A 26,291-nucleotide genomic window follows, 5' to 3' on the forward strand; every position below is an offset into this window, starting at 1 on the left:
TATCTAGTTAAATTTGAGCCCAAGATAACTATATCTGTCAGATGGTTAAGAAATCCAAAAAGTCAAAAAATGACTGAATCAAAAAACAAACCACCCCAAGCATAAATATTCCGTACGTTCTACGACAGTCGGAACAACCTGACTGCTAGTTTCAGCAAAAAACCTTAATATTTCTGGCTGCCCTTCGACTTCTTTTCATTTTTTCAAAAAAATCAATTGCAAAATTTTTATGAAATTTTCGAAAAGAAAACTTTGTTTTTGCAGATTTTTTTGAAAATTTAACCACCCACACGCTATACCAAGTATGCCAAGTTTATAATGATTATTTAAAGTAGGCAATTAATTAATATCTGGCTCTAATTCAGTTTAGAAACGATGTATGAACTGTTAAACTGCAGCTTTTGGGTTCATAGCCCAAAATATTTTGCGTGTTACTTGTCCCAACTTTGTCAAACTTGCAATTTGTAAACCCCCATATTTTTACCAAAAAAACATGAAATTTAGATAACCTTTTTAGATCACATTACAATAAAAACTTAATAGATTTGAACTCAGGGCATCACCAATTTTTTGGTTTTATAAAGGTCGTTAAGGTCAGTTAAAAATGTCAATTCGAGGGCTTTGTCCCATTGAGATCCTGAGGTCCAGGCTAGTTGTAAGCTCTGATAGAGGCGAATTGTCAAGGGCATGGTGATTCCGAGCGGATCAAATAGTGAGGAAGCAAATTTGAGGAGTCTCCGTTGCGTTATATCCACTTTCCTGAGTGTCTGGAATTTCTTGGCTTCCACGAGAAATTGGTCTGAATTAGGCTTCCATTTGACTTCGTGAACTCTTTCCAAAGACCTGGCGTCAGTTTTGCGGCTGTATTACCTCCGAGGTGTTCTTTTTAACGCTTTGAAGAAATAGTTTACAGTTGGAGGTCCATTTTGTCAAATTGAATGCACCGACACTAAACTTGTGCTAGCGATCAGATTTCAGTCAGATGGCTTCTTCAGTCGTTAAAACGGCTTTGTAGAGGTCGACCATGTAGAAGTTTCTTCGATTATTGGAACTAAGTCGGGGTATTTGTCATCATTGTCCTTTGCGCATTGTCTGGTTGGGTAGCAAGCAACACAAGAAGGGTCGGTTGCTCTAAAGATGTGTCGCGTGTACTGGAATGTGATGAGGTTCTGATTGTCGTCTTGCCATAAGAAAGGTAGTTATGGCTGGTCTGGTGAAGTCACGAATACTTGCATGAACATTGATTTAATGTCGGCTGAAATGGCAATTTAGTCCTCGCGAAATTGCATGACGATTCCAGTGAGGTTGCAGAGAAGGTCAGGTCTGGTGAATAGGCTGTTGTTAAGGGAGGTATTAGCTGCTGTTGAGGGAGCTGTTGTATATGCTAGAGGCCTTGAGTACTCGAAGTAGATTGCCGCGTTTGTTGACGTTCGTTGCTGGGTGGTAATTCAGGTACCAACATTCGTGGTTGTTTTTGCTGTTGACTTGCTTGATCAACCCTTCGAGTAAGTCAATCGTGATGGTATCCTCGTATCTGCTGTGAAGTTCTGGTTTAGGTTGAGGGCGTCAAAGGAGACTTTGTAGTTGCTTTTTTTGCGAGCCAGTAGTTGTTCTGTAGTTGTCGAGTCTCCTTCCACAATAGTCCAATCTAGTAAGGTCCATTTTCCAGGAGGTGAGCTGTTGTTTCCAGGATTTGGAAAAGCCTTTTTTTCGTCACGTGACAAACTTGGTTTGTCCGATGAGACTCCTTTGGCGTGGACCATCATCCACTCGGCAACCTGGCGAAACAATTGATCGTCGTCTAAGAACTCGTTGTGTTGATGTCTTCGGGTTTTGGTGCGCTTTATCTACCATATAGAGACTATCCAAGTGATGTGTTCCAACCGAGATGCACATTATCTGGTGATTGCACCATTTCTGCTGGTGTGGCATGGCGGGCAAAGTCGCATTTATCATTTATTTGATTGTCTTTCATTGGTAATTGGGCAAGGTGTATATGTCTGAAATGTTTGTTCCTTTGGCAGATACTGATAACCAGGGCTGGTTTGAAGTCCGGGAAGTTCAAATCCTTAAAAAGTCGATGTCGTCTAGTTCGTAGTTTTGGATTGTGTCGTTGTAGCTCCCAACTGATACAGTTATCTTGACGGCGGCTGTGTCAGAGGAGGTGAGGGCTTGGTTCAGTTGAAGTCTCTCTGTAAATTGAAGATCTGGTTTCAGTCGTAAGGCTACTGCGGATTTAAGCAACGTCAGTTTGCTAGCACAGTCGTCGAGTATGGCAAAGGCATGTACAACTTGGTTTCCATATGATATGGTTATTGGCAGTATCGGTATGTGGTGTTATGTTTTCCACTTCCGGGTACTGGAAGTACAATTTGTCGAGTCATAGTTTTTCTTCCTGTGGCTGACGAGGGCGCTTTCGAAGAGGTTGAGTTGTAGTCTTCGTGGAACAAAGCGTGGTGCTTCTTTTTGCATCCATAGCATCGGCAAGTTTGTAGATCGATAGCCCGCGAACTGGTGAGGGCTGAAGCAGTTGAAGCAAAGATGAAAGTTCCTTGCGTGTTGAAGTAGCTGGTCTACATTCAAAGCTAGAAAAAGCTGGCATCTTCCAAGATAATGACAGTTTTGTCATTCAGGGCAAAAATCTAACTATAGTCTTGATGTCTGGTTAGACTGTTGAGGAGGGTTGAAATTTGCACGTCTAGCTGATTTTCTGTTATCGATCTGACCTGACTGAATGGTTTGTAGATCCGTGCAAGCTTCGGCGTAGTCGGTGAACCATTCGCTGAGATCCAAAAGCGAAGGCTGTCAAATATGCTGTTGCAGGATGAAGCGATTCGAATCAAGTCAACAGGGAGTGAGTAATTTGCCCAAAACTGTGTGAACATTGGTAGTCGAGTGCACGTCGTGCTGGAAATCCGAAGTGGTGAAAGTATCCACCATCGTTCTCATGAAGTTAGCGAAGTCTTTGTAGCTCCTTCTGTGTCTGATTGATGGACTAATGAAGTTGTCAATCCGTTATCGGAATGAATTCACTATTTTTGTTGGGTTTCCGAATTCTGAGGGCAGTCGTTGTAAGAACGAGTCGTACATTGAACCTTTGCATCCGAATCCACGGATTAGGGATTTGGCATCTCCAGAAACAATTCGTTGAAGGTGAATTAATTTCTCAGGATCTGACATATCGGTGTTGCCTATTGTGGCGTTGTAGATTACAATCCAGTCCAACCATTGTTCTGGGTCTCAGTCAAAGTTGAAGATTTTGATAATTGGTTCGGATTTCGATTTTTTCGGATTGGTTCGGATTTCGATATAATCGTACTCATGTATATTGAATACGATTATATATTTCATCTCGTATTTTTTGCTGGTATGGGTCTCAATTTCCGATGCCTGCTTCCAAAATTTGGTGTAGGTAACTTCCGCCCAAACCTTAGGATCTATCACATACTCAACGTCTACGTTATCTTTCGCAATTAAATTTATTTAGAATTCTGCATTTCATTCTTTCTAATTAACCAATTCAGTCTTCAAAAAGCATGATGATCTGCAAATTTTTGTTTTTCATTTCGCTGCGCCTTGTTAAAGTAGTTTTGTACGACAGTGTTTGCGACAGAAGGGGAAAAGATTCAAAAATCTAACTGATTAATTAAATCCAGTCGTATAAACCATTAAATGCATCTTGAATTCAGAGTTCACGATCAGTTTGATCTGTAACAAATAGCCAATGACCATGGACTGGTACCTAATAGGTAGACATAAAATGCTGCACTTAATTGCTGCTATAACATAAGAAAAAACATAATGAATTATTTCCAAATGAAGTCATCACACGTACATAATTAAAACGGAAGAATTCTTTTTAGAAAAGCATCACTTGAGAGAGCGCCGCAAGACTAAACGAAGCTTGTTTTCATATAAAAGTACTATGTCGCTAACTTATAAAAGTTACTAGTACATGGCCCATACCGATGACCGCTTCAGATGGAGTTCAGTTTTTTAAACTCTGAGACTATTGAATTAGATTTTAAATAAAACTAGCGTTTAACGCACCTTCGGTGCTTCGAAATTTTTTGACAACTCAGTAAAATCCGCATATATTGGAAACAACATCTGCAATTTTTTAGTGTACTCTGACTGCACCCAATTACAAACTATTATTTTTTTTTAATTCCCATTTTAAAAGCGTCATCTCCAACGCCTAATGAGCCTCTGGAATTCGGAGGCCAGATTTGCAACCACTGAGAGTCCCTGAGAGCACCCTACTACAGGGTAAGGAAAAGGAATCCAAAATTTTGTGAACCCCTTTAAACCTAAGTTTCCCGAAAAAATAATTGAAAAAAAACGTCCTATCTCGGAAACTAAAAGGATTTGTGCATTCATATTAAGAGGCAAGATTTGAGATGCCTGAGTGTACGCTGACAATAAGGTTGTATCTTCATCAAGCTGGTACTTTCAAATTTTTTGAATTTCTTTGTAGATAAGTTCTTTGAGAAATTTTGAAAAAAAAAATCAAAAAACGTCACATCTCGGAAACTAAAAGCATTTGAGCAGTCGCGTTTATCATTCGCATGTGGCAAGATTTGCAACTCTTTAGAGTACCCTGACAACACCGAACTATAGCGTTGGGAATTTCAAATTTCTAAAAAAAAAATAATTTTAACTTTCTGAAAATTTTGAAAAAATCACAAAAAACGTCACATCTCGGAAACTACAAAGAATTCGGTAATCATATTTGGAGGCAAGATTCGGAATCCTTGAGAGTACTTTGACAGGACCTAACTACAGGGTTGGGAATTTCAGATGTTTAAAGAATAATAGTAATTTAAGTTTTCTGAAAATTTTTGAAAAAATCACAGAAAACGTCATATCTCGAAAACTACTAAAATTTGAGCAGTCACACTTGAAGCCAAGATTTGCAATCTTTGAGAGTACTCTGAAACGACCTAACTTCAGGCTTGAGAATTTCAGATTTTTAAAAACTTATAATAATTTAACTTTTCTGAAAACTTTTGAAAAAATCACAAAAAACGTCATATCTCGAAAACTACAAAAACTTGAGCAGTCATATTTGGAGGCAAGAATAGCAACTTTTTGAGATTACTCTGACAGGACCCAACTACAGGGTTGGGAATTTCAGATTTTGTAAAAAAAAAATGTAAGTTTTCAGAAGTTTTTTTTGAAAAAATCACAAAAAACGTCATATCTCAAAAACTACAAGGGTTTGAACAATCATATTTGGAGGCAAGATTTGTTACTCCTGAGAATACTCTGGCAGCACCCAACTACAAGGTTGGGAATTTCAAATTTGGAGAAATAATTAATTAAAATTTTCTGAAACTTTTTGAAAAAATCACAAAAAGACATCATATCTCGAAAACTACAAGGATTTGAGCAATCATATTTGGAGGCAAGATTTGCGATCGTTGATAGTACTCTGACAGTACCCAACTTCAGGGTTGGGAATTTCAGAATTTAAAAAAATAATAATAGTTTAAGTTTTCTGAAAAATTTTGAAAAAATCACAAAAAACGTCATATCTCGAAAACTACAAAGAATTGAGCAGTCATATTTGGAGGCAAGATTCACAATCTTTGAGATTACTCTGACAGGTCCCAACAACAGGGTTGGGAATTTCAGATTTCGCTTAAAAAATTTATATGTTTTTCTGAAAATTTTCTGAAAAAATTACAAAAAACATCATATCTCGAAAACTACAAGGATTTGAACAGTCCTATTTGGAGGCAAGATTTGTACCTCCTTAGAGTAATCTGACAGCGCCCAACTACAGAGTTGGGAACTTCAAGGTTTTTTAAATTATTTTATTATTTGAAATTTCAGATAATTTTTGAAAAAATCTCAAAAATCGTCTTATCTCGTTAGCTAAAATGAAAATGATTCGGGCATTCAAAATTGGAGGCCAAATTTGCAACCCCTAATGCGATATTGGGCTGCTTAATTTAAACTCGGTAAAATGACCACTAAAATCAACTTGGAAATTCGAAAAAAAATCTTAACCATTGCAATATACGATATAGCTTAAACATGCAAAAATAATACGTTGAAAAAGCTTAAACATGGCGAGATAGTGAAGCCCGCATTTAAATATATAATAGATTGTTGCTTGACTCAAGGTCATTGGTAAACATTTTTAACAGCGAGTGTCGTGATCCCAGTTGTAATGAAAAATTAAAATTTTTTTTAACTTGTTTTTACATAATTCTAATTTTTTCGAAATTTAGGTATCATTTTAAAGTTTTGAACTCCAGTAAAGAAAAATAACGATTCTTGAAAACAGCGGTACATGTCAGCAGTGGTCATTGACCACTAACCCGTATTCAAAATAATTTCATGTTACTTTGCTGTTCTTGCTTTATCTAGTATAAACTAGAAAAAGCCTGCTCGTATATCAGGACAAAGCTCTGAATGTTCCGACTGCACTTTAAAGCCAATTAAGAAAAATTCTGCTGGAAAAAATTGACGATTTATTTTTCGGTCAAAACAGTGTTGCAAAACAACCCTGATGGTGACAGAATTAAAACTACCCGTGTATCAAGGCGAGGCCTTGAATATCTCAACAGCATTTTAACATCAATGGAGTATTTCAACCCTAAAAACTCAGATGAAAAATTCGAAAACCAAAAAAAAATTCTAATTTTTTATTTTTGTTTGAAAATTATCTACCCACCCGTACTGTATTTAAAAAACAAAGTGATATATGCTAGGTATCAGCTAGCATGTCTCACTGCATTTTGGAAAGTGCCGGATTAAATTGCCGTTTGCGAGTTACCAGGACGAAATTTAACGCGCGTTAAATGTCTCGAAGTGCCCATGTTTAAGCCCCGATATTTTAACAAAAAATGATCAAAGGCAGGAGCAGTCATTTAAGTCAACTCAATTTTTGTTCCGAGCGATCCCAAAAAAACTACAAAAACACTATTGTGTTAAAAAATTTTGCGTCAAACAGGAAAAAAAAATTTTGAATTTAGTATTTATTGGCTCCCCTGAATTTAGTATTTATTGGCGCCTAAGGTACCCTTAGAATTCTTTAGGGTTTTTAGCCAAAAAGTGATTTTTGATTGATGAGAGACCCTTGATTGGTGAGGGGTTCGAATCCGAATCCCTGAAGAGAAGAGCGTCCCCTAAATCCACCCCTGATGAGAGGTGAAATACCTTTTTAAATTTGAGCGCAAAACAACAAGAAAACTTTTCAATTAAGACAAAAATATTATGACAAAAATGGCTATTTCAATTACAGCAAATTTGTCTGGAGAAAAAATCACCCCAAACACAAATATTCCGCCACTTTCTTTGAAATTCGGAACAATAATTCGAAACTTATAAGTTAATAGACCTATCGGATTATTTTTACCTTTACCTGTCTGTCGGATGAGGGATTTAACTCTTCCGACAAGGTCATAAGTAGATAAGTCTGCTTAATTGACAGATTTAGCAAACATTAGAACACCCACCGTGGTTGTCTAGAATGTTCATGTGTCATTTGACTAAACTTGTGTTCAATTTCGAAGCTTTAGCTTCAAAACATACATTCGTATAGAATAAGTTTTTAAAGCAGACTGCTAAAGAGAAAACATATTGCTGAAGTTTTCATTTTTGCCAGTGGGAAATCAAGAACGACAAAAATGATGTGGAAAGGTATCTGCGACTGCCCGTTATCTCATTTCTGGATGATATTTTTTCCGCCGAAGAGTCGACTCTGTGGGAAAAACTGAAATATAACTTATGGTTTTGCCCAAGTTCCTCTGAAAGCCGGGCCATTTTAATATAATTTAATGTCTGAACAATTTTGTTGTAAAAACTCTGTTTCGAAGGTTTTATGCTTATTGAAGTTTAGCTCTTGAATGAAATCTCGATCTAAAATTAAAGTTAAGTTCAGAGTACACCAAAATTAAAGCATATCGCAAATTTTACCTCAAATTACGTACGGTTTGAACAGATTAGATTTCAAAACTTGACCAAAAGTTTTATTTGTGATTATTTCCAATTCATTTTCTCTGCTATTGCTAAGGCGACAAATTCAGCTTGGTACAACAATTTCTGGTTTTTATTGAGTATTCTGTTGATTAGACCACATTGACAACGTAAGGTAGGTTTTAGGGCAATTTTAGGTTACTCAATATAAAGTTATCGACTAGAGGTTCGAGCATGGGTCTTTTCTCAAGTTGCAATAAATTGGAATTTTTTATCAGTGCCCGAAAAAAAACATTAAATTCAGTCTTGATTAGTAAGTTAATTAAATTCAGGCTAAGTTAATAAGTCTTGAATACAGTGCTGATTTAAATTATCCGGACAAATCGAACAAAACTTGAATTTTCAAACGCGTTTTTCTCAAATTGGGTTAAGATTAGACAAAAAGTGAAGAGAACAAAATTTGCTTAGAATTTCACCAGAATTAATATGGTGCCATTTTTTCTCCAAAATTCTCAACAAAAATTTTACCACAAAAAAGTGTCATTTTGGCTTTTTTCAATTAATCAAGAATTACGCGGAAACTACTTTGTTAATTGATGAGAAAATTATATCACAGGAAGCCTCTTACGCAGCTCAACAAAGTTTAAGAAGGATTAAATCTCCAAAAACTAGTATAAGAGAAAAAGTTTTCACTTGATAGTCAATAAATGTGATTTTTACTATGTAAAACCCAGAATCTCTGTTTAAAAACAAATTTTAAACAATTTGCGCAAATTTTTGGAGATTTAACCCTTCTTAAACTTTGTTGAGCTGCGTAAGAGGCTTCCTGTGATATAATTTTCTCATCAATTAACAAAGTAGTTTCGCGTAATTCTTGATTAATTGAAAAAAGCCAAAATTACCCTTTTTTGTGGTAAAATTTTTGTTGAGAATTTTGGAGAAAAATGGCACCATATCGCAAATTTTACCTCAAATTACGTACGGTTTGAACAGATTAGATTTCAAAACTTGACCAAAAGTTTTATTTGTGATTATTTCCAATTCATTTTCTCTGCTATTGCTAAGGCGACAAATTCAGCTTGGTACAACAATTTCTGGTTTTTATTGAGTATTCTGTTGATTAGACCACATTGACAACGTAAGGTAGGTTTTAGGGCAATTTTAGGTTACTCAATATAAAGTTATCGACTAGAGGTTCGAGCATGGGTCTTTTCTCAAGTTGCAATAAATTGGAATTTTTTATCAGTGCCCGAAAAAAAACATTAAATTCAGTCTTGATTAGTAAGTTAATTAAATTCAGGCTAAGTTAATAAGTCTTGAATACAGTGATGATTTAAATTATCCGGACAAATCGAACAAAACTTGAATTTTCAAACGCGTTTTTCTCAAATTGGGTTAAGATTAGACAAAAAGTGAAGAGAACAAAATTTGCTTAGAATTTCACCAGAATTAATATGGTGCCATTTTTTCTCCAAAATTCTCAACAAAAATTTTACCACAAAAAAGGGTCATTTTGGCTTTTTTCAATTAATCAAGAATTACGCGGAAACTACTTTGTTAATTGATGAGAAAATTATATCACAGGAAGCCTCTTACGCAGCTCAACAAAGTTTAAGAAGGATTAAATCTCCAAAAACTAGTATAAGAGAAAAAGTTTTCACTTGATAGTCAATAAATGTGATTTTTACTATGTAAAACCCAGAATCTCTGTTTAAAAACAAATTTTAAACAATTTGCGCAAATTTTTGGAGATTTAACCCTTCTTAAACTTTGTTGAACTGCGTAAGAGGCTTCCTGTGATATAATTTTCTCATCAATTAACAAAGTAGTTTCCGCGTAATTCTTGATTAATTGAAAAAAGCCAAAATTACCCTTTTTTGTGGTAAAATTTTTGTTGAGAATTTTGGAGAAAAAATGGCACCATATTAATTCTGGTGAAATTCTAAGCAAATTTTGTTCTCTTCACTTTTTGTCTAATCTTAACCCAATTTGAGAAAAACGCGTTTCAAAATTCAATTTTTGTTCGATTTGTCCGGATAATTTAAATCAGCACTGTAGTTCTTAATAAATTTAACAAACAATGCCACTCTTTTTTTTTTTTAAAAAAATGAGAAAATTGAAAATTTTACAGAAAAATTAGCCTTTCTCTTGTTCTATTGAAATTAAAATTGATACTCCGTGGCAGGAGAGTTTTTGCAACATGCACAGCAATCTGATTCGACCACGAGATCTTGAAATGGTCCTTAGCAATGCTCTTTGAAAAATTATCATCAGGAACTGATTGATTTTTTAATAAAATATCAATGAGCTGGAAAAAAGTCGAAGTAGCACAAGAAAGTAGTTAACGTATTTTGATGTATTTAAAAGAAGATGATTTTATCCTATTTTTATTGCAATTGGTCCGATGTACAAAATCGAGTTTTTTTCAAAAACTGAAAATGGAGAGAAACTTTTTCTTCGGGTGTGTTTTAGTTTTTCACTTGCAAAATTACATACAATGAAAAATCAGAGAATGAATCGAGTAACAAATCATAATAATGCTCTTTCACTTGTTATGAGGCACTTTTATAAAGCACTTAGCATGGTGGACTTCTTGATCGTCAGACCGTGTAATCGGTCTCTATTGACATCTAGTCTCACATCTATCACATCGTGACCAATTTCGGCTGCTATAGTGATACTACTTGATAGTTCTAGACGCAAAAAAAACGAACTTGAGTCGCTAAAAAAAGAGCTTCGCTCAACAAAATAACTCAGTAACCAAAACAATCATCTAAAGTCCCGAAAAAAAATCATATAACTTCTTAGAACAGAAATTTTCAAAAACTTTCGAAAATTTTGTCGACCTTTTTTTAAGTCGACCAAATTGATTTTCCGAGCTCTCCCAAAGCACTAAAAAGACCCTGGTTAATTTTCCTGCCGCAGGAAAAATTTTGAAAAAGAGGTCAAAAAAGGCGTTTTTGGGCACTTTTTCGAAAATTTTGACCAAAAAAAATGCGCTTTTTGGCGTGCGCTCCCCCCTTAAAGAAAGTATATATTGGCGCCAAAAGCGCCTTTAGAAAATTTTTAGAGTCCGTCACCAAATATGAATATCTCAAAATAGTACAAAGGGGGGACCCTTTGGGTCGGCAGGGGGTCGAATCCCTGAAGGAGAACGTCCGCCCCCCCCCTCCGTTCTCCTCCCCCTAAATCCGCCCCTGGGTTCAGCCGACTGTCGTATTGCATAAACTGTAATACGACAGTTTACTGTAAATCAGGGAACTTACGACCAAGTTACCTATTTGTTTCATATGATATTTTTTACTTTTCTGCCTATATAACTCCTTGATAACAACAGGGAATGCAAGCTAAAGCATATGCAAGCAAAAAATCACAATCATCGATTTCAAGAAAAGTCTTCATAAAAACTCTCTTGCTCTGCAACAACCCAAAATTTAAAAGGTAGCACTTGGCCTAATTTGAAAATTTTTGTGATACATAAAAGCGTGAAAAATTCTCCATGAATAACAAGCAAACTTTTTTTCTTCCCTGGGCTGGTCCGAAAAGTCTAAATAATTAAATTGAAAATCTTCTTCACCTCTTCCCCCAAAATAGACTAGTTAAGCTCCTCTGCCATATTATTTAATGCGGATTAAACTTGCTTCAAGTTTCTCATAAAATCAGTTCAAGTTGGACAAAATTAACATTTCTCCGTCCCTAGGGCTTAAAGGAGAAAGTTTACCATGGTTCTTCTTTGCCCTTGATATTCGAAATAGTTGCACACTTCAAAAATGAAATTGAAAAACTGTTTCTTGAGCGCTTTTCATCATAAATTCTGTCCAGCAATAACGGTTATTTTTTGAAGTACTGTATACATGATGACGCTATGAGATAGCCCAACAAAATCAACATGCGTTCAGGTATATTGAAGAAATGTTTATTTTTTGCTGGTCGTTAAAAAATTTTTCACAAAAAAGTGTCAAATAAGCAATTTTGTCCATTACGTGAATTCACTTTAAGCTATCAGTAGAAAAAAATAATTCAAAAACAAATATTTTTTCGTTATCAGAAAAATATTCATTTCAAAAACATAAGATTCAATTTCAAAGTTCAGTTCCTTCGATTCGATACCGTGCAGAGAAAAGAACGAAATAAATTCATCTGCTGCATCAAGGCAGCTAGACAAACATTTTCAGCTTAACAAGTAGCTATCCTCTAGGAAAACTAACATAACTAACCAACGACAACAAATACTAACAAGACTGCTCGTATCAGGGCGAAGCCCTGAAAGTTCCGACTGCCTTTTGATGTCTATGGAGCATTAATAAGATGAAAAATTTCAAAGTAATAAAAAAAATTTAAAAAATTTTTGAAAAAATTTGAGATTTTATGTAAAAACCTCGCCCACACGTCATATTAAGTACAAAGTGATAGATTTTGCGCCTATTAACGAATCAAATATGGCAAATAAGCTTCCTTGAACCAATTTGGAACGATTTCTAAGACGGATTAAACCTCGCTTACGCGTTAAAAGCGCGAAATTTATCGCGCGTTAATTTTCCCGAATTGGCCAAAATGGCAATCTTTAAACCCCCATAACTTTACGAAAAATGATCACAGGTAAAATATCTTTTCAAATTCAAGCTCAGGACAACAATAGCTTTCGAATGATATAAATTGCGTCAAAAACGGCTAGTTAAAAAGTCGAAATTTGTCTGAAGAAAACAAACCCACCCCGAGCACAAATATTCCGTTACTTTCGTATCGAAAGTCGGAACAATTAGCATAGTTTAATGCTAATCAGTAAAACTTGCAAACCTGTTGACCATTAACCATACGTATTTATTTTGAGAGCTAGGAAAAAATTCCAAACTGAACATTGCTTATATGAAATTTACTGTACAGTTTTGCAGAAAGAGATTTTCTTTCTTATTCTCTAGAGTGTAAAAAGAATTGTGCAGTTTGAGTTTGATCCCATATTTCCACGTACCAAGTTTTCTGTTATTCCAGTTGAGTACTATATGTAATCAACTGGTGGTGAGAATTCAAATTTAAAAAAAGTTTTTGAATAAATGATACAAAAATATTGTCTAGTGAACAAGGTCTATTCATGCAAATTTGAAATTATGTTTTCAAGTTTACCATTTTGAAAAATGTTGTGGATCAGCGTGAGGCAAAAGAATTGTTATGAAAGTTTATGTTGCTACTGACGAGAGTGATAATATGCCTCAAAAGTAGTCCATGCTCATCGCTGAGAAACTTATACTTAAAATCAAGATATTTTTCCTTAGGGATAAAAATCTAATTCGTTCACATTTTCCTACTTATGGTAAATTCATACCCTAAATAGATTCGACATATATAGCATCAAGTTCATGGATAGGAGTAGTTAAAATCATGAGTAATCATTTTGGGTGACACATTTCGACGGTTAATTATCTCGAACTGATAATAGAAAAACAGCCATAAATATCAGATATTTAGTTCAGCTTCATAGAATGATTAAATTCAGACATGCATTCTCTTCGAGTTTTAACAAAAAGTCTTAACCTGGATGCATTCCCATGTCATCGCAAAGCTTCCCGCGGCTTTTTTCTCGCATATAATGATTTTTTCAAGACTTAATTTGCTATTGCTAAGTGCGACCATAATCAGAAAGACAGTATGAAACTATAAATACCTCATAAGCAGAAAAAATTTTCTCCCGCGCCCGTATATGCAGTTCCGTCAAGTCATGTCAGTTCATGCCCACGATATCTATACGACTCGCAAATTTGAGCTGGTTGACAATTAGAACACCCACATTTTTTCAGCAATTCCCCCATTATCGGTGGTGGGTACTTGAGGCTTATTATTAACCACTCAAAAACTGAACTGACATGACTTGACCGTATATGCAGTTCCGTCAAGTCATGTCAGTTCATGCCCACGATATCTATACGACTCGCAAATTTGAGCTGGTTGACAATTAGAACACCTACATTTTTTCAGCACTTCCCCAATTACTGGTGGTGGGTACTTGAGGCTTATTATTATCAAAAATTGTGATAAAGTTCACGAGAATTGGAGTACATGAGCTGCCCTGCCATTGCGGTAGTCCCCATTCCCGCATTTCTGCATCCCACCATCCCTTCATTCTCGTGTGGGGAGATAGTTCTTCTATCTGTATTTGAGGCATGTTTGATGTTTACCCAAACAAAATTGAATGAAGTAGTAGTTTGAATAGACACTCATATAGAAAAAACTTCAGGCGGCTGCTGATTGTCTGTTATGTACACATCTCATGCTCGAACCTCTTAATTGATTACGCTTTTTGTTGTTTTGGCGGTCCTGCTTAAGGAGATTTGATCCAAGATTCTTCAAATATATTGTACTTGTGTACACCTATACACTACTTTAGCAAACCTCATAATTTAATTTCAGGGCTACTAAATTGACCCAAAATGATCCAAAAAAACTGAGACTGATGGGGGCGTTTTTATTTTCATTTCTGCCGAATTTCACTTACCAAACGGCCTCATAAGCTTAATGCGTTTTCCTGAATGCAAATACCGTTACAATCTCTTTATCATGGATATATTGAAAAGGAACTGAATTAAACAGAAGCATTATACTTGTTCCATTCCTTAGCATATGCCGCCATTTCCTTCCATAAGGGACCATATTATAAGTTAAACTGAGATACAGCGCAAATACAACTACATTTTCTGGGCCACCACCACGCTATTACATACCATTCCACTTATATATTTACCATTTCTGCAGCTTTAGTTTATGCAGATATGTATAATCAAACAGAAAATTTGCTGCATTGAAAACATACAACGCTTTCTTGTTGATAGACCAAATTTATCAAGAGCTTTCAAGCGTAAAAAGTATTTAATTAGCCATACATTTATATATCTTTGTTTGAAGCTAGCTGAACGAATTTCATTGAATTCGATCATCATTTTTTCATTTTCATAACGTTACGAGACTAGAACACGTTTTTTGTGTTCTTACAACAATAAGTTAACATCATAGTTTAAACAAAAACGCCAACTGTTGTACCAAGTTAGACTACTCAAAAAAGTGACGCGGACTTGCACACATCCGCTGAGTCGTTGAACTAGTGATAACAGTTCAGTGACACTTCACTTATTTACCAATCAACTTAGCCCACGTTCAGTTGGGCCTTTGTTGATTGCCAAAATTGACAAAACCATCATTGAAACCAGAGCTGCAGAGATGCCGGACTCGATGATGTTCGAGACTCTAGTTGATCTTAGGGATCAACCGTTTGCAACCCTGGAAAAACCGACATTATCATCCGTTAACTTGAGTTACTCGATGGACGAATTGCATTTGAACAGCTATTTTTCTGCCTCGCGAGCTTTCGAGTTTCCCGAACGAAATTTAGTGAAGAACAGTCGTACGCAGTTTTTAGCGTTCCGAAGGCGCTCCATGAGTTCCCCGACGGATCCAAGTCTGCAGAGGATCGAGAGTTTCCAGCAGGAGTTCGAGGCGCTACTGCAGTCGTCAGCTTCGGCACACTCGGTTCATTCGTTTCTGAAGAATTGCCGAGAGAGAAGAGGAAGTGTCTCCGAGACGATAACAACTGAAGTAAGTTATCCACATTGGCAGTAATAAATAAAATCTTGAAATATTCTCCAAAATATCAAAATCTTGGAAAGTTTTTCTAGTTAGTCCAAAAATATTTTTTTTCTTTTTTTTGCTAACGCGATAATCTGTATTATGATGCCATTCACACGATGTCGGTGGGATATTCAAGGGTATTGCGTCACGGTTAAATATTCGAGCAGCCGAAAACAAAATCCCAGAAAGCAGAAACTAAACTAAAAACTGGCATCAAAACAATCAAATTAGTAGTATCGTATCGCGCCCACCTGAAACCTGATATCTGTAATTTGATTTTCAATCGTGAGTTTTCACCTGCCTTGAATTTATTAAGTTATTTCTTGCTACGCGTTGTTTTTTGTTGCGAGTTGTCGCCGTGCCACCTTGCTCAAAGGAGCCTGAAACTCTCGACTGGGTGACTTTGACCAAGAGTTTTTAAAAGTTTATATTCGATCTTTCTTATTGAACTTTTGAAAAAAAAATTCGAAGGACGCTGAATTGAGTCAAAACCTTCAGGGCTTTGCCTTGATAGATGCAGTCCTGTGTTTCTTGTCAACGAATAGTTTTGGGATAAATTTTTGATTTTAAAAAAGGTTGGAATTAACCATTACAGTCAGCGTTTTTTATTGTTCGAAGGAAATGACGAAATTGTTCTCATCGGGTGATTTTTTTGCAGACAATTTTCGAAATTTAAACTAACAGTTTTGGCAAAAATTATTTTTATCATTCGAGTAGAAAAAAAATATTTCACTGATATAAAAAAGTATAGTGGTATAAAGATTGCCAATTTGGGAAAAATATTGTGTGATTTATTCTTTGCTACCCGCCCTGAAGTTTCATCGATAGCAACCGATTCTTATAAAATTTTGGTGAGAAAAACATTGGACAAAAAATATTGATTATAGATGCTAGTTGTAGATTTTAAATCCACCTTTAATGATTATTATTGATTTTTTTCATGACAAAGAAAAACACTCATCATTTCAGGGGCGTATTTAGCGGTAAGAGGCGGGGGGAGGACGCCCCCTCTCAGGGATTCGACCCCCTGCCGACGCAAAGGGTCCCCCTTTGTACTATTTTGAGATCTCTGTTGAAGAGTTTTCTTTTGAAATCCAACAACTGTATATGAATTGGTTAATTTGTCGAGTGGTCTCTCAACTTTTATCCTATTTCAGACGTCTTAACATAATGACCTTGCGCACTGAAGATCATTCTATCATACACAATAAAATATCACATATTCCCCCCGTGTACAAATAGACGTAACCAATGTAATCCACTCTTTCAAACATTTCATATAACTCAAACTAACACTTTTTTAATCAATATGTATCACCACTAATTTAGGGCATCCTGCAACGATTCTAACATCAGTCAAAATTAGGAAAATTTTAACGTCTGTTGTTTTTCTTAATCATTGTTTCACATGTCAGATTGCAATGTTCCTTCTCTCTTCCTCTCCTTGTCGTGTCACGTATCGTCTGTTCCTGATTGTTCCGAGTACCATTGCTCTTGCTCGCTCGGTGATAAATCGCCATAATCATAGTTTTCGTCTAACTCTTTTTCCAAATATGCCACCGGTGCATACAAGCTAACCGCCTTGATAGAGTAGTCCGATGTTAGATCTATCTGCTTCAACATCCCATCCTCCAGTACTCCAAGTAAGTCTTTTCCACGCATAGCCTTCGTTAGGCAGTCGGCTATCATCAGCTGTGTTGGTACAAAATGAAATTTAATCCCTTCAAGTTGTATCAGTGAACGTACCATCGCAATATCTCTTCGCAACAATTTGACGTCTTCATTGAATTTCGGCACATCTACCTTGAATTTTGATGCTGTTATGGAGTCTTCCGATCCCCTTTGACTGCCAGTGAGTTGTTGCCACCTTTTTGGAGTCCTTTTCTCGTATCAGCCCTCGTATAAGCACTTGGCTCATTGTTGATCGATGTTTTTGAAACGCATCTTCATAGATTTCCATCTGCAAAATCCCAGTTAATTTTCTAAACTTCATTGACTGAATCGGCTGCCTTTTGTAGAATCGAACTATCGAACTACGTTATTAAGTGCTCTGATCACCCCCCCCCCCATGTTGGTCTCGTCTTCAACAGACTAAGAGCGTCCTTCAGCCTCATGGATAAATCTGGCCTGGTTAAAGTAGTCATCCATTGCAGCTTCCGGGTTAACGATCTCGCCATCGCCACCATTCCATCTCCTATGTTCGTTTCATTGTTCGCTAATGGTATATTGCCAAACTCCTGCATGGACATCACATTGTGCAACACTGGTTTAACTTCTATGTGGTCACTATAATTCGCGACACTGAGTCCTAGGAAGACAAAGTTCTGTCTTTTAATGGTGCCCAGTTTCAATCCTTCTAATGCTCATTGCACTCGATTCTCAATTTCTGTTGTTCCCCAAACAGAATGTCGTCTACATGTACAATAAGTAGCCCAATAACTGTCCGCTGTCTGTTTCCGAGTAAAATAGGCAATGATGTGTCATTGCTGCGTGTACAGTCAATTCATCAGAGTTCGATATCATTCGTGAGCTGCATCGCTCAATCCATATGCGGCAACAAGCAGTTTTCAACAATGCGTTTTTGGTATGTGCGCCTCGAATGGTGGTTGCACATATACATCGCCTTCCATTTTTCGTGATTGGAGGAAGGCCTTTTTGATGTCAATCGTCACTGATTCCCAGTTATGTGCCTTTATGATGCATAGTACAAAGTTACAGTCCGCTTTTGATGCAGATGGAGCAAAGTTCTCTACTAACAGATTCTTTTCCCCCCTTGGTCTACCCGCACAGCTAATCTCAAATTTGGCTCCTTTGGACCGTCATTCGCCACTTTCCAGGTGTCAACCCATCTAGTCCTCAGAATCCGTTTGCCCAGATCTCTAGCCACATGGTTGCTCACCAACTCGACCATTTTGAACATGTTCCATTCACCCAGCTCCTTTTATCGTGACATTAAGAAATTCTCTTGATTATCCTTCCAATCTGGTACTCCCATAACTTCTGCGTGCTGCATCAAATTCGGCTTTGACGAAGATATTGGATTTCCAAAACTGGAAATTTAGTCGTCAATTTGTTTCGTCGTTTGGGTCTTTCATTATTCGTCAGTGTTACTGGTGTGTCGTTGAGAAAATCTCCGTCGTGAATCAGTGATTCATTCGAGGTCCATCTGCCGAAAGTATTCCGTTCCAGTTGTCTGGCTGATTCTGATTGAGCCTCAAAATCATTTTTAGTTGAGTTGACGACGTCTGGCTTCCATGCCAGTTCTTTTCGATATTCATTTCTTGGTTGCCCATTTGTTCAGTTGCATTTTCTTTGTCCTCATCCTCCGTGATCATTGTTTTTGTCGTAGTTTATTCTGCTGCACTCCTTCCACTTCCTTCTCCGTCAGTGGTCTCCGTCCCTTCATTCTCCATCTCCCAGCTATTCGTCTCTCGGTCCTCCGTTTCTTTCTCTTCAGTGTCACTTCTTATGTCTCCTTCTCAAAATCGTAACACACTTGGTTCGCTTAGGATCCGTTTTGATTCTGTGGCAGCTACCGTCGCTTATCTTGAGTCCTTCCTCTTGGCATCTTTCTTCCTCTCTTCTTTGCTTTGTCCGAGCTCTCTTGAGTTTTGTTTGTTTCGTTTTCATTCCGGTTGAGCTCAGTTGCTTGTCATCTCGCCAATTAGCCGCAGTCTTTTTAGCTGACTGATTCACTTCTTCCTGTCAACGTATTCTTTAATACATTTCGCTCATATCATTCTATCTTCAGTTATCTTTATTTCCCTGTTCTTATCTTTTTCTACTTACTTTTTGGTCAACCTTCCCCTTTTTTCCCCAGTTTTCTATAATTTTGACCCTATCATTATCCCAATCTTTTGCTGGTTTCACTCGCCAATAATGAACATGAATCATTTTCGATTTCAACTAAATTTTTTCGACCTTTTAGTACTTTCATATCAGACTCATTGGCATTGTCACATCTTGGTAGTATTTTTCCTTCTGGCCCCCCATTTTTTGGATTTGATTCGTAAATTCACTGATAAGAGGAATTACCAATTACATCTAACATTGAATTTTTTGCAAATAGAGCACTTGCGACTGTTGCTTTTGATGAGAGTTCCCGAAAATGTTCTATTGTCAGTTTTGTCAGCATTCCCTTAATGATACCATCATGTTTCTCGACTACTCCATTGGAGGAGGGTGCATAACCGGCTGTGGTTTTAATAAAACATCCAAAGGTTGACATTGATAGTCAGGTCAGGTCCTTATTGAAATCCTCTCCCAAGTATTTTAGAATAATTACAGCTGTGCCAAATCGCATACACCAACCAATTATAATGTTCTTCATGACTATAACTGGTTTCTTAGATTCCACCACAGTTTCAATTTAGAAACACGAAATTTCATCCATCAAGTGTAACCAAATAATTTTTTCATTTAATTTAGGGTCTGTTCATTCTGCTAGGTCATTCGCCACCGAATTGTTAGAGTCATTACTCCTGGGAGTCAATAAATTTCTGACATTAGCTACTTTTCCGGTTTCATTAGAGGCGGTGCAGTTTGCAATTACATTTTCGATTACTTCATCTGTTTTTTTGGTTCATAGGTTGTTTTCATCCCGGACTCTTCCATGAACTTTTTCATTCTATTTTACTCGCCTGGCCAAATCTACGATGGATATCAAGAATTTTTCTATCAATCTCCTCATCACATTTTCTTTCCGTCCAATATATCTTCTCTTCTATTTTCATTCGTTGTTTTATGTGCAGCTTTTGTGTATCCACTTTTACTCTCCATATTCGATTTCCTACACTCGATCTGGTTAGATACACCCTTTTTCTGGGGTCCACATCAGGTTGTTTGGGGAATCTAGGGTTACTTTTAGTTTTTCGATCGCTTCCATTCCAAGAAATAGTGGAATGTCATCATCAATGACCATCAATTTTTTTTCTGTAATAAAATTTCCCGCTGCCAGAGTTGGTAAAAACACCACAATTTCAGCTTTGATTACTCCTCCTCTCTAATCTTCCCCATCAGAATTCTCCTCAATGTCCGTACTTCTGGCAGTCGTTTGAAAATTCTGATTAAATCTTCTACTTTCATAGATCTGTAACCACCTTTTCCTTTTTGATTTTGACCCTTGTTTCCCATATGATATCCCCTTCTGTGGTTCTGGTTGAATAGGATATTAGAGGTTTGTTTCTCCTTTATCGTAAATCTCCGCAATGTCTGCTCTACCACAATTGGGGCCATTCTCGCTTCCGTTCCCTTTGTCCCTTGTTTCGTGCTATGTTCTGGATATCAATTTTTGTTGCTTCGTCTAGATTGGAACGTAGGAGCGCTATACAAAACACTCTGTCATTACTTGCCAGTTCAGCTTCGTTCGTTTCCCTCCTATATCGCTTCACTCTCTTCATATACTCATCTCAACTTATCTCCGGACCTTTTTCACATCTTTTCCATTGTCTTTAAGTTTGCGCTAATTTTAGAAATGGATTTGGTGTCAAGTACACATCCAGCATGTCAATTACTTTGGTTATCCCAGATTCGGTTTGTGCCTGGTCTCGATCCATTGTAATAACGCTTTTGTTCAATTCTGCATTTGTTATCTCATTCATAAGGTTATACGGTGCCTGCATTTTTAGTGGGATTTGCGTGCATTCACTCCACCACGGTAAATTTTTCTTCTACCTCCGATAATCTTCCACTTCTGTTGACTTCAAATTCGGTACCTTTACATCTTTCAATCTGACCGTCGATGTGTCTCTTCTATTCTGTTCTCTCATTCCATCCAATGCTTCTCACTCTTCCAATGCTTCTAACTTCCGTTTTAACATTTCCAGTTCTAATCCGACATCCTCCACACTACTGTTGCTTGTGCCCACCTCGGTACTCCCCACAGATAGCTGTGGAATCCATTTGAATTGCGTTGTTGTGTCCCCTGTAGGAGTTCCTTCGTTCTCTTCTTCTGCTTCTTAATTTTTCATCAGTGATGCTTTTCTCGTTCTCATCATGCTTACCCCTCGTTCGATCCTCAATGCTCTGCGTGACATTCATTTTAGTATTAAAATTTTTTTTATGAAGTTAATTTCCTGCTACCATGTTGAAGACTTTCCTTTTGAAGTAAAATAACTGGTTACGAATTGACCTTGTGCCTAGGTTGGAACCTAGGAGCGCTATACAAAACACTCTCTCATTATTTGTCGGTTCAGCTTCGTTCGTTTCCCTCCTATATCGCTTCACTCTCTTCATGTATAATGACAGTGTGCACTGAAGATCTTTATATCATACACAATACATATCGCACGAAATCCATATTTGGTGACGGACCCTGAAAATTTTCTAAAAGCGCTTTTGTTGCCAATATGTACTATTTGTGAGGGGGGGGGGGGGAAGTATGCGCGCGCCGAAAAAGCGCGATTTTTTGGTCAAAGCTTTTCAAAAAGTGTCTAAAAAAGCCATTTTTGGCTGTTGCAGAAATTTTTGACAAATGCAGGGTCTTTTAATGGTGTGAGAGAGCTCGGAAAATTGACAATATTTTTCCCGAGAAAATCCTAGATCCGCCCCTGCATCATTTTCATTTTTCTTCCAATATGACCAATTTTTTCTCAAGATAAACCCATGAAAGCTTATTTGTTTCTCCTCAAAAATCCATTATCATTGATTGTTTTCTGCAGTAAAGTTATTTACTCAGCCTGTTTCTGAAAACTATGACAATAAAAAGAAAAATTTTGAACTGAATATTAAAGAAGGTGAAAACAAACGGAACCTATTCACAAAATCATCTTTTTTTGGCTGTTTTTTTTGTGGAAAACTGGGGGTGCCCAGCCCCAACCCTCTCTACCGTTCAACCAACCCCCCCTTCGACCATTAAATACCCCCCCCCCCCCATTCAACCCCCTTTATCGATATTGAAAGTGGGCGACTGGCAGTTTTTTGGGGGCGACTGAAAGTGGTCGCAACAGTCTTAGGGCCAGAAGAAAGGGAACCCTTCGAGTGGTTTCAGGGGGTTGATTAACCGAAGGAGGGGATGGGTGGCACTGATTGCAAAGAAAAAGGTTTTGAATGGTATGTTTTAGAAAATTCAGAAACGGCGGAGGCAGAGCAGCTGCAATCCACTTCAGACAGAGTTTTTGGCTGCTCAACTGGAGCGGCTTCTTGATGAAAACTCGAAAGCTTTTTTTGATATTCCGGATGATCTGGACGACGATGATGGCAAAACCGACGAAAACGACTGCCCGAATTTTTCTCTTGGGTCACCGAAACGAAAAAATAGCGTCACCAGTCATTCTCGCCGAGTCTCATTTGCCCAAATGCTCAATTTAGACCCCAAAATTAAAGTAACTGAGCCAACAGATGACAAAGTCGACTCAAAAAATGTTCGATTTGCAGACATGTGTGGCAAAGCATTGGCTGAAATCAAATCTTTTCAGATACTTTCACAGCTTGACTTCAGTGTTTATGACTCGCTGGATAATCTTCCAGACTTTTCGGATCTAAAGAACAAAGAAAAATCTCTCCTGCCGCTGTTCTTTCTGCCGACTCACCTTTCGGCTTTCGGACAACATGTCGCCGAAAACCACGTCAAGTTGGAGGCAATCAATGTCTTCGGGTTGCGAGTTGTGGGCTCTGTTCTAGTCGCCAACTTGAGCTTTAATAAGGAGGTTCGGCTAAGATATACACTTAACCAATGGGAAACGTGGAGTGAGGTTACATTGTCGTACGATCAAACCATTGAGCACGAGAGTTCATTCGACCGATTTGTCTTTGAAGTCGATTTCAATCGCCCTGAATTGGACAACAAAGTTATTTTTTGTATCAAATATACATGCGATACTGGGGAGTTCTGGGATAGTAATGAGGGCATTAACTACACATTGAAGCTTGTTAACTAAAATGAGTGATTCATCATAAACTGGTAGCAATTATTTAACCAAGACGAGATAGTAGTTTTATTCTTTTTTTATAAAAAAAACTGCGTTCAAAAGTAGACACAGCCAATGAACTGACAAGTTCATTCAATCATTAGAAGCTTAACTCCTTTAGTTTTAGTTGACATTAATTTTTATTACAACATTGCTGGGACATGGTTTTCATAGTCACGTTCTGAGGGCCTAAAACCATCCTATTTGCACCCAAATTCCGATTGCGATTTTTACCAAGGATTTGCCAAAAATAATTATCATTTGTAGATCAGAGTCAGCGAGATAGTTGAAGTCGATTACTAAAAATAAATAAAGCTCTATGGTATTTGATTTTTAAAATGCTGCCACTATTCCGACCTACACATAATGATAAAACTAGGCAAGACCTGGATTCCGTTTTTTGGGAAAAAATGGGCCCCGTTGAAGTCAATTCTCGATTTGTGTGTGGAATATAAATTGCTTTTGTTTATTAGCTTGCTCAGACTAACCAGGAAAAGTTATTAATAGATTTTATATTTGTATCTTTTTAAATTGGTGCACTATAAATACAAGTGCAGAGCTCTTCAGTGAAGACCATTGAAACAATTGAGTTTTATGAGAGAATGTATCGACCGAGTTTTGGTATTTCAAAAGTGGTGCAACAAAACTCTGTATTTTTAGGCCACCAAACCAAAAGTAGGTATTATTTTCATCAACAGCGGATTAAGGTGGAGAGTCGCGGTTGGCGGACGCCATCTCTTCGTAGGGATTCGACCTCCTGCCGACGTAAATGGTCCCCATTTTCTACTGTTTTGAGATATCCATTTTTGGCTGACTGACCCTAAAATTTTTCTTACGGTGCCTTTGGCGCCAAAATGGATTAACTTTGAGGACGCGCGCGCCGAAGAAAAGCGATTTTTTGATCAAAGTCAAAATGTTCCAAAAAGTGCCTAAGAACGCCTTTTTTGACTTAATTTTTCAAAATTTGCCTGCGACGCAGAAAATTCGGTCAAAATGGTTTTTTATAAAGATTTGTGAGAGCTCGTAAAATCAGTTTAGTCGAACTAAAATTTTTTTTTGAAAATTCCCCCCCTCCTCGAGAAAATCCTCTATCCACTAAGATAACTGTGAAACTCAAAGCCGAGATGAAGCTTAAGATAACAGACGAGCTGATTCGAAATTGCTTTCATCACAAATTCAGATCTGAAGTTGAATTAGTGATTTGGGAGCGCTCAGAAAATCATTTTGGTTGACCTTAAAAAAACAAGTCGACAAAATCTTCGACTTTTTGAAAATCCGCCCCTTCCCCGAGGAAATCCTACATCCGCTCCTGATCCATACTTTTCTGACCAAAACATAAGTCCGCGTCAAACGCATTGTAAAAACTTATCCGTAAACTGACTCAACTAAAACAAAGTATCCGCCCGCAACCAGCACAGCCCCAGAAAATAGGCGCAACCAATAAAAAGTTAACCACGACTGGCACACCTTTCGGGGCTGATACGCGTTGTAATTGCTACAAGTTTTCAATATTTTTGCTATTCATGCATTTTAAAGCATACTAGCCATAAAATGGTATATGCTATACAATTCGGCATCACTAGTTTCATAATAACAAAAATTCGTTAACTGTTTCAAAATAACAAATTGTGTTCTTTTTCCTTTTTTCCGAAAAAATTTAGGCTTAGTTATTGCAAAATCAAGTATTTAACAAACTATTGCTAACTTTCAAATTTTTGTTACAGATAATGGTTGCAAAGGATGTGGCTTAAGTTCAATTTTTCACGAATATATGTCTTGTTCATTGTGAATTATTTTCACACTACACAGTGACTCATTATTTTTCGACCACACCGTGACTCATTTTTAGACTATAAAGCTATTGATTTTTAAACTACATCCACTGGAGCATTGGGAAACGATAATAAGTTTTTGACATTTGGAATCAACAGTAAGTTGATTTTTTTCACCTCTGGGAGTGTATAGTAATAAGTGCTGAAGGTAACAAGCCTTTTTCAGCATGTAAGATTTTGTCATGGTTTCAGATGATTGAAGAGCCATCATTGGCGTCTTATCATTCAAATAGTAAAATTCCGGTTGAGCTCTAAAACTTCTTGTTGGCGCATCTAAGCCTTAGAAATGTAGAATATATATGAACTTACAATCTGGTAATTTTTTTCTACTTTTGAGAAAATGCAAACTGTTAGGCTGGAAAACAAAGTCAGTTTGAAAAATCTATAAAAATGTTTTATCTGTTTAACTAAATTGCTACTGAATAAATTGCTAGTGTTAATACAAAGCAACAAGAAAACTCGATCAGGAGAAAACGTTAAACGTTCCGGCCCCATTTTAATTTTTATTGATTAGTTCAAATTAAAACAATTCATAAAATTTTCAAAAAAAAAGTTTAAAATATTTTCCCAGGAAATTTCACTCCCGACGCTATGTGAAGTACTCAGTGAAATATTTGGAATACAGCAAATTAATAAAAAGACTAAGGAGCATGCCTCAATCCAACTTGTAACGGTTTCTAAGACGGATTAAATCTCCGCCTACGCGTTCATAACTCGCAATATACCGCTGGTTTATTATCGTGGATTTAAAAGACTCTTTGTTTTTGTTTTGTTAAAAAATCAAATTCACTGATAATCTTGGCGTTCTTTTCTTAGGTAACTGTCGTATAGTACTATAGTAACCTTCCCAGTGTCAAATCATCTAATGATTATGCGATTAACAATCTGTGATTAACTGGCTTTTCAGCATTATCAACACTCTGATTTAAACTACATTACCGATCAAAACACTTTTAAAATGTAGCCCTCTAGGCACCACTTTCAAAATGGTCAAAATCAAAGCACGACT

General features: G+C 36.9%; 4 protein-coding genes across 7 annotated transcripts in view; 3 read left to right on the forward strand and 1 right to left on the reverse strand.

Annotated features, from left to right (window-relative positions):
- LOC134846998 (sec1 family domain-containing protein 1-like) overlaps nucleotides 1-26,291 on the reverse strand; it is a 541,294-nt gene that overhangs the window by 375,048 nt on the left and 139,955 nt on the right. The window lies entirely within an intron of this gene.
- LOC134847000 (IST1 homolog) overlaps nucleotides 1-26,291 on the forward strand; it is a 541,764-nt gene that overhangs the window by 280,091 nt on the left and 235,382 nt on the right. The gene's annotated exons all lie outside the window — the stretch shown is intronic.
- Nucleotides 1-26,291, forward strand: part of LOC134847002 (NAD-dependent protein lipoamidase sirtuin-4, mitochondrial-like) — a 500,142-nt gene that overhangs the window by 280,091 nt on the left and 193,760 nt on the right. The window lies entirely within an intron of this gene.
- LOC134846342 (protein phosphatase 1 regulatory subunit 3B-B-like) lies at nucleotides 8,887-23,971 on the forward strand. 3 transcript variants are annotated; one of them, XM_063863653.1, is made up of 3 exons: nucleotides 8,887-9,011; nucleotides 14,963-15,510; nucleotides 22,605-23,971. In XM_063863653.1, exons 2-3 carry the CDS (start codon nucleotides 15,136-15,138, stop codon nucleotides 23,418-23,420), a joined length of 1,191 nt encoding a protein of 396 aa, XP_063719723.1. In that variant the 5' UTR covers nucleotides 8,887-9,011; nucleotides 14,963-15,135; the 3' UTR covers nucleotides 23,421-23,971. The 3 variants fall into 3 exon arrangements, with proteins under 3 accessions (XP_063719723.1, XP_063719722.1, XP_063719721.1); XM_063863652.1 differs by having other exon boundaries at nucleotides 14,967-15,510; XM_063863651.1 differs by having other exon boundaries at nucleotides 8,905-9,072; nucleotides 14,332-15,510.

This window comes from Symsagittifera roscoffensis, chromosome 5, assembly GCF_963678635.1.
Source record: "Symsagittifera roscoffensis chromosome 5, txSymRosc1.1, whole genome shotgun sequence".
NCBI classification, from domain to species: Eukaryota; Metazoa; Xenacoelomorpha; order Acoela; family Convolutidae; genus Symsagittifera; species Symsagittifera roscoffensis.

What these genes read in the sequence shown, in the direction of transcription:
- LOC134846342 (XM_063863653.1), top strand. Translation starts at nt 15,136, where the DNA reads ATGCCGGACTCGATGATGTTCGAGACTCTAGTTGATCTTAGGGATCAA. An exon ending in CCGAGACGATAACAACTGAA is followed by an intron (nt 15,511 to 22,604) that starts GTAAGTTATCCA and finishes GGTATGTTTTAG; the next exon opens with AAAATTCAGAAACGGCGGAG.